Here is a 9,118-nt window from a genome sequence, read left to right as displayed (position 1 = left end):
ATATATATATATATATATATATATATATATATATATATATATATATATATATATATATATATATATATATATACCATTAACTTATATATAAAATCTATATTTATGCAAAGATTATTACATGTTTGAGTAGTTTGATTGGTTAGAACTCTAAACAAGTTTATATTATACTGCATAGTATTCGAATTAATAGTTTACTTTTTATGAATCATTTAATTAACAAATTAAATGTTCTTTTAGTTTACTTTTTATGGATTATTTAATTAATGTAGTATACAAGTTTATATTATACTGTATTGTATTTGAATTAATTTAGAAAAATTTAAAATTGATATAACTAAAAGAAATTAAAATTAATAAGTATTTATGAATATAGTGTCTTTTCTGTTCAAATTATTTTATCTAATTGATCATGTTTAATATTCTGCCATAAATATTTTTATAGCATTTCAAAGTGTTTTAAAATTTCACATTTTCACTTTACTCAAGTATTTTTTTTTTACTCCGCCTCTAAGTATCATGTAGTCTATAAAAATAAACATTCTATTATAATTTATTCTGTATTTAAACTTTATTATAAATGAAATATTTTTTCATACATATTTCTAACATGATTTAAACTTCGTCCTCCCTCAAATAATTTTCTGGGTCTTCATGTTGTTTTCCTCGGTGAGTATTAGTAAAGGCATGGCATCTATTGTGGATTATTTTTACCTTTGCATTGAGCAAAACATATAAGTAAACCACCTTTTTCTTTTTGTCAACTCTATTACGGAGTATCTTGTTTAACCTAAGTACAAAAGGTTTTGAATATTACGTGATTATACAATTCATAACCTCAATTTGATGCCAAAAATCATAACCACTCGTAACTAATCTGTGGAAACCAACAAATTTGAAACCATGATACATAATACATGCAAATATATCTCTCTCTGTCTCTCTCTTTTTTTTTTATGTTGCATTTTTTTAACATTAATAACATAAAGATTTAAGATGATGATGATGATGATGATGATGATGATGATGATGATGATGAAATAAATAATTTGGCACATAACTTAGCTTACCACATGACAGTTAGGAACAAACCCAATCGAGTTGATTTAGTAACTACAAGGTTCTAATTAGTTTAGCTCACTGCAAAAACTGTCTATTGGTTTTATTGATTTTAACCGGTGTACAATAAGTAAATTGGGAGGTGTTTATAGGCCTTATCAGTTTTAGTTGGTCCACTATGAACGATCTAAATTAATTTATCTCTTTATGACATTTTACAGATGAGCTAATAATAATTGCGGATTTTTCAGGGTCATACAATACAACTATGGGACAATACTATATTGTGTTTAAAGTACTAAGCTAGTTCATTCAAACTTCGTAACCATAATGCTCATTTTCTTCGTTTTCGTGTATGCACTTCGTTTCCAACTTTGGTTCACTATGATTTGGTGAGTAGACCACCAACAAAGGGAAATACAAATTACGCATTGATTAGCAGAGTCAAATTAAGTGATTTCACTTAATCCCCATACTCATTCAAAGCTTAGGGTTGTTTAGTCAATCCCTCCTCAACTCCAATTAATATGTAATTCTCTAAACTAAACAAATATGAACCCACATGCTAGAAACAATTTGTAAGTTAACTACTAATAATATAACTGTAAGGCGTCAAATTTAGATATTAATATAACTGTCAGGTGTCAAATTCATATTACTAATGTAACTGTAATACGTCAAATCCGGACTATTAATGTAACTGTAAGGTGTCAACTTTAGATTACTAATGTAATTGTAAGACATCAAATTTGGACTATTAATGTAACTATAAGGTGTCAATATAAATAATAATATTTTATAATTTCGGAAATAAAACATTAGAGATGAGAGAATGAAAGTGATAGTGCGTTTGGTCATGTTTCTTGGGATTATTGTCCGTAAAAATTTTTTAAATGTCTAAATTTCACTTGATTTCTTATTTCTCAGAGTTATATTTTTGAAGTATGGCTACCAGCGAAGCAAAACTATTAATCTTCTTTTCATTAATCAACTAGTTGAGCTATGTTTCGAGGCAATTTTTAACAATCAATAAGAGACAGCTTGTGCTAGTACTGTATGTATGAATTAACACGAAACACGGCATCATTAAGCAAACACAAGAAATCTACATGAACTTCAAAGGAAAAAGGAAAAGACATTAAACTTAGTATTGAAAATGTCAAGCAAAACCTTGGAGATGGAGGATGCTGCATAGAAATACAATGTAAAGAGGCTTATGATCTAGTGGGTGCAACAACTCCTCCGACATGGCTGACCTTAATGCTAAATGAGAACCTAATTCTCCAACTTCAAACAACCCTCTCACTCCTCTTCTTCTCCTATATAACAAAACCATCAATTCTCATTCTCTCCACAAGCAAAACAACACTGTCACATCTAACCTTGTACGACCACAAAATAAAAAGACCAAAAAAGATCCAAACCAAAACAATGGAGGCCTGCTCATTTTTCTTCTTTGGCCTTCTGCTTCTCCTTGCAAGCGGATCTTCTTTGGCGAATGCAGAAGTTCACCGCCATGAATTTGTTGTACGGTCTTCATTTCTTTCTCCTTCGGTTTTTGGTTTCCCCTTCTGATCGCCTGTTGGGAACCGGGGGGATTCTAATGACTGTTATTGTCTGTTTTTTTTCGAGTAGTATTGACTCTGTTACAATGTAGTATCTGTTCACTGTTATTGTCTATTTGGTTGTAAAACAGGTTCAAGAAACACCGGTGAAGAGGCTGTGCAAAACCCACAGCACAATAACAGTGAACGGGCAGCTCCCTGGACCGACATTGGAAGTGAATAATGGCGATACGCTAATGGTGAAAGTTGTGAACAGAGCTCAATACAACCTTACCATTCACTGGTAAGTGTATAATAACATTCATGTAAGCATGCATGCATAATTGCATATATGCACAGTGTGCCATTTATTTCGAAAACCAATTCAACTGGTTTCTTATTGTTCTTCTCGGTTTCTTTTTTTCTTTCTGCAATGTTTCGAAAGGCATGGTGTTCGCCAGCTGAGAACAGCGTGGGCAGACGGACCAGAGTTCATTACTCAGTGCCCAATTAAGCCGGGAGGGAGCTATACATACCGATTTACAATCGAGGGACAGGAAGGCACACTTTGGTGGCACGCCCACAGCTCGTGGCTGAGGGCCACTGTCTATGGAGCACTCATCATCCACCCAAGAAAAGGAGAACCCTATCCATTTCCTAAGCCTGCAAGAGAAACACCAATTGTACTAGGTAATTTCCCTTCTTAACCAAAAAATATGTGTCTGTGACTGTCTGTGTGTGACACTACTACTTTGTTTTTACCTTTCTTTGCCTGCAATTTCTGAAAGCTTCAGCCTTTGTGATACCGTGAATTGAAACACACGATTAAATTTGATAACTGCGATGAACAGGCGAGTGGTGGGATGCAAACCCCATTGATGTTGTAAGGCAGGCAACAATAACTGGAGCAGCTCCAAATGTTTCAGATGCATTCACCATCAACGGTCAGCCTGGCGATCTGTACAGATGCTCGAGTCAAGGTAAGAACTTTCAGCGCCTTAACTCTGCAGCTCCTGCACGAAGCAATAATATAACATGAAATTAACACAGGAGTTCAAAATCACACACGATTCACTATCTTCACGAGCTTGATTGATGATGATCATATCCCTCGCTTGCAATTTGATGCAGACACCACTATTGTCCATGTGAATGCTGGTCAGACCCACCTCCTTCGGGTTATAAACGCTGCACTTAACCAGCAGCTCTTTTTCTCGGTAGCTAACCACCATCTCACGGTGGTTGGAGCGGATGCCTCTTATTTAAAGCCATTCACCACTTCAGTCATCATGTTGGGGCCAGGACAGACTACTGATGTCCTAATTACGGGTAATCAGCTGCCTGCTCGTTACTACATGGCTGCAAGAGCATACGCCAGTGCTCAAGGAGCACCTTTCGATAACACCACAACAACAGCCATCCTCGAGTACAGCACAGCGCCCTGCCCAGCCAAGGGGATCAAGATCAATCCACCTCTCCCACTTCTACCAGCATATAATGACACAGCCACAGCCACGGCCTTCTCAAGTAGCCTCAGAAGTTCAAGAAAAGTGGAGGTGCCTACTGTAATCGACGAAAATCTGTTCATCACTGTTGGTCTAGGACTCAACAACTGCCCCGCTGGTGCAAGTCCCCAGAACTGCCAGGGACCAAATGGCACCCGCTTCACTGCCAGCATGAACAACGTGTCTTTCAAGTTCCCGGCCAACTATTCCCTGCTGCAGGCACACCACCAAGGTATACCCGGAGTCTTCACAACAGACTTTCCAGCAAATCCACCAGTACAGTTTGATTATACCGGTAATGTGCCCAGATCACTTTGGCAACCTGCAACCGGGACAAAGGTGTACAAGTTAAACTACGGAGCAAGAGTGCAGGTTGTGCTGCAGGGAACAAGTATCGTCACAGCTGAGAACCACCCAATCCATCTTCACGGATATGATTTCTACATCATTGCCGAGGGCTTTGGAAACTTCAATCCACAAAGAGATACAGCAAAATTTAACCTCATCGATCCACCTATGAGAAATACAGCGAGTGTACCAGTCAATGGATGGTCAGTCATACGATTTGTTGCTGATAATCCAGGTGAGATTTCTATCACATTCCCACAATTCTTTCCTTAGTTCTTTCACACATTCAGATCATCATTCAAAACTTCAAAACATAATTTTGCTATGCAGGAGTGTGGATAATGCATTGCCATTTGGACGTTCACATTACCTGGGGTTTGGCCATGGTTTTCATAGTGGAGAATGGGATAACAGAATTGGAAGCATTAGAGGAGCCTCCACCAGATCTTCCAATCTGTTGGTAACATCAATTAGCAAACAGTAAGAAAACCAATCCAACTGTTCCATTAAAAAAAGTCAAAACTTTTTTCCACTTAACATATACATCTTGTTGTCTTTCCCTGCATTAGGGGCCTGTTACCTGTTTCCTTGTTGTCCTGGTTGTATGTATTTTTTGATAGAACAAGGGTCAAGACAGTGCATATCTATTTATGCACTGTCTACCTTAAAACCCTGTTCATACCTCCTGTATTCTTTATAGCATTACTATCTGTTTATTTTAAGTAAATGTGTACTGTAAATCATAAACAAAATTATATCAAAAGCACAGGGTAAGTTCAATTGATTTTCGCCTATTGGCTTGGTAACTACAAGGTTACAAGTTCTATATTTCCGACGAGAGTAGCTTAATGACCTTCTTGATTCCTCAGACGATTAGCCTGTTACAAGTTCTACTCTCAATGGGTTAACTTGGTAATCATAAAGTTACAAGTTCACTCTAAGCAGGAACAAGTTCACTCTAAGCAGGAACCTTCTTAGTTTGAGTAGTCAGCTACGGGCAACCTCCCTTCATTGTAATCCTTTATAGGTTAGGATCACAAGACTAAATTTACTCAGTGCACACTCTCAAACTTAAATAGTTGTCTATTGATTTGGTAACTACAAGGTTACAAATTCTATATTGTCAACGAGAGTAATCTATTGGCTTTCATGGTTCCTCATACAATTGACTTGGTAATCATAACGTTACAATTTCAAATCCTACATAAGCAATATATTGGCATGTTACAAGTTTTACTCTCAATAGGAGTGGCTTATTGGCCTCAACCAGTTGACTTGTATTCATAAGGTTACAATTTCAACTTTGGGCAGAAACCTTCTTAATTTGAGTATTCGATTATGGACAACCTCCTTCACTGTGATCCTTTACCGACTAGAATTACAAAACTAAATTTACTCAATGCTCACCCTCAAACTCGGATAGTTTATTGATCTTTTCGCTCAAACAAAAGGCAATTAACTTATCTAGTTGCAGCATCTAAACAACAGCCTAAGTGGGAAAAAATGATAAAAACTATGAATGCAATCACAACTGTTCTCCTCCACAACTCTGCAGAATTCATGATACTACTGAATATTCAAAAATCCGGTGCCTAACATCAGGAGAACACATAAATATATAATCCAAAACTTCGAATTTCAGAATATTATTCTGCTTCACAAGTTGACAAGGAAATGAATCACCATCAGCTTGTGATCATCTTGTCCAGGAACTCAGCTTGCTGGGGAAAATACTCCAACAGCTCATCCTTTGTCACCCAAACAAAATCCACACACTTACTAACATCAAACTTATTCGCTGCAATCACTTGGGATTTAAAGAAGAACCGCTTTAAAGATGAAACTTCCTCGTTATCCTCCCCGGGCTGTGTAACCATATGACCCATCGGAGCATTCCCCACAAAGTAAGTGTGGGAGAGATCTCCGATCACAGATTCCAAAGCAGACTCCGCACACCTCCGCAGACTCTCTTCCGATTCATATGCTTTTTCCGGGAAATGCCAGACGGGGTTCCCGCCAGAAACTGTGGCGCCATAGATGAGAAGATAGAGCTTTCTGTCGAGCGCTCTCTGTAACGACTTCCGCGATTTCCGGTCCTCGGTGATCCGAGGAGCAGGCGTGAAATCGATCTGGTATTCGCCTTTACCCCTGGAATCTGCCTTTTTCAGGAAATTCTCGGGGTATTCTCGTCTGTATTGTTGCCGCCATCGGAACGAAAATTCCTGAAAGGCGTAGACGACGGGATCGATCTTTGGAACGACGACTGGGAGTCGCTCAAAGAGGACGGACGCCACGATTTTGTCGCGGCTCGAAGACGTGCTGAGCCCTCGTTTTGCCAGCAAAGATAGGCTCAAACGCCTCTGCATTTTTGTAACCTAGATTGATAACAATGGTGGCCGTGAAGGTTATAGTGACGGAGAGTGGCAGCCGGAGAAATTGTCAACTCGGGATTGGGTGATGTTGACTGCTCCCTAGGGTTTGACCTTGGAAATGGAAAGAATGGAGCTTGACCGGGCCAATTTGACTGCGACCCGTTTCACCTCTCACATCCCACCAAAGGGTGTAAATGAATCAAACAACTATAAATTACTCCAAATTAATTTGACGATTGTTTAAGTTTCAATTACTATATCAAGTCAAATTTGAGTTTGAGAAATTTTTTAACAATAACAAAATGGAAGTTATGAGATTGAACTTTAGTGAAGGCAATATTAACTCTGTATGGCGTATGTCTTTAACATGTTAAGAAAGTGTAAATGAACAGATATTACAAGATAATAAAATCAGTAGTATTCAAACAAAATTTAGACTTTTTTAATATTCAACTTAAGTCATCGTTGAAAATAAGTTTTAATGAAACTTAATATCACAAAAGTCAATATTGCCCTTATCACTAGAATCCAGCCCCATGATCTCTCATTTAAGATGGTCATTTCATGCCCCTACGCTACAAAATTATTGAGATTTACAATTAGTATCTAAAGTGTTATGAACACTACTTTTCCAGTGGATTCGCCCAAAAAAAAAAAGGCATTTCTACGGGTATCCTTACATGGTACGGTGCTAAACTGCAAATTATACTGTGGACCGCGCATTAAAACAATGTCAGTTTGATTAATGAAAACAGGCAGATGAAACGGCCTCCGATCCGCGCAACTACAGTTTCCATTCAACACAACTGCAGTTCTAGACGGATGAAAGACCTCTGTTCCGCGCAACTGCAATTCCCTTTCAAGACAACTGCAGTATCAGTTCAATATAACTATAGTATCATTTGAAATGAACTGTAGTATCAGTTACAAAAATTTACAGAAATCATAATCGTTTCTCCCACTTATTAAAACGATATCGTTTTGTGATCATGATCCACGTAATAACAACTCGTGCTAAACATACCATACAGCACGTATTAGTCCAAGTGCACGCCGTTTTTCCGCGATCGTATTGCCAGGTAAGCGCACACGTGTCCTCACGGGAGAAGCCGTCATCAGTTACGCCTCAAAGCGCGTCATCTTTCATCTTTCGAGTGATACCTTGCACTGTCCGACGCTTTCTTTATTAATCCAAAATAAAACATAAATGTCAGTGATGACGCATCGCCGTCAAAAAGCACACCTTCGGTACAAACAGGGTGACAACGCGGCACGTGGCGCGCATGCAAAAGGGGAAGAGGCTCGACTGAAACCTTGGAGTGGTCCCCACTTAATCCCATGCCAGGAACATGAACGGCGTGCGCTCCGACACTGACGGCACTTGCTATGTTAAAAAGTGTTGGTGGGCGGACATGGAACAATGCTTAATCGCGCGGTAACGTTAGAGCATTCACATTTTAGGGATATTGAGAAGTGAGGGAAATCGATATACTTAAAAATGGAAAAATATTTAGTGTATTTCCACTTTATACATTTAATTTGTACTATGTTTTTAATGTAAACATTTTTTTTGGGTCAACATAATAAAAATAATCAATATCTGTTTGTCAAATCAAGGAGTAGAAGTAAGCGAGTAGAATTTGAAAGTATGTATAGTATAACTCAGATGACATGTAATGACTCTCGTATATGAAAGGTCATGAGATCGATCCTCAGTGGAGGCGTGGTTGACTCTTTGTGCTTCAATTGAGTAAGTATAAATGAACAGATACTACAATGTAATAGAGTCAGTAGCACTCAAAAGAAAAATGTATAGTAGAACTCATTTAAAATAATCATAGTATTTAGGTTAGATAGTTGATTACAATAATTAATGCATCATATTAAACAATTTTAAATCTAAGTTTTTCTCTTATTAAGAATTTTGATAAGTATATTAGGAATTGAATTTAAATTAGTCTCAGAGTAATAATAATAGTTAATACCTTATATAAAAAATAAAAACAAAAATATCATAATGCATGATATATAGCCTACCAAAACATGATTATGTCACGTTAGTTTAATTTGAAGTCAAAATTAATCGCGACTCTGTTAGATAGGTCCAAATAAGACCTCTCAACTTCAGTCTCATCCTTGGGCTTGGGCACCTGATGAGTCATTCCCCGCAACCAACTTGAGTCCTCAACTATAGCCTAAGGGCAGTTCCAGCCCTGAGGGTAGACAAGCTAGGCATCTCCAAGGACCAATGTTGCGAACAGACGCCCTATCTTTTTTTTTTTTTTTTTTTTTA

General features: G+C 37.6%; 2 protein-coding genes across 2 annotated transcripts; one reads left to right on the top strand and one right to left on the bottom strand.

Annotated features, from left to right (window-relative positions):
* The first annotated feature begins 2,310 nt into the window (after positions 1-2,310).
* LOC115999804 (laccase-12) lies at positions 2,311-5,175 on the top strand. Its single transcript, XM_031239722.1, has 6 exons — positions 2,311-2,583; positions 2,753-2,904; positions 3,046-3,290; positions 3,452-3,580; positions 3,732-4,688; positions 4,784-5,175. The coding sequence occupies exons 1-6, from the start codon at positions 2,317-2,319 to the stop codon at positions 4,915-4,917; spliced, it is 1,884 nt and encodes a 627-aa protein (XP_031095582.1). The 5' UTR covers positions 2,311-2,316; the 3' UTR covers positions 4,918-5,175.
* A 341-nt stretch (positions 5,176-5,516) lies between these two features.
* LOC115999276 (39S ribosomal protein L46, mitochondrial-like) lies at positions 5,517-6,958 on the bottom strand. The gene has a single exon (XM_031239131.1). The coding sequence runs from the start codon at positions 6,817-6,819 to the stop codon at positions 6,139-6,141; it is 681 nt and encodes a 226-aa protein (XP_031094991.1). The 5' UTR covers positions 6,820-6,958; the 3' UTR covers positions 5,517-6,138.
* Positions 6,959-9,118: the final 2,160 nt, after the last annotated feature.

Source organism: Ipomoea triloba, chromosome 12, assembly GCF_003576645.1.
Source record: "Ipomoea triloba cultivar NCNSP0323 chromosome 12, ASM357664v1".
Taxonomy (NCBI): Eukaryota; Viridiplantae; Streptophyta; class Magnoliopsida; order Solanales; family Convolvulaceae; genus Ipomoea; species Ipomoea triloba.
This window is presented reverse-complemented; position numbering and strand designations above follow the sequence as displayed.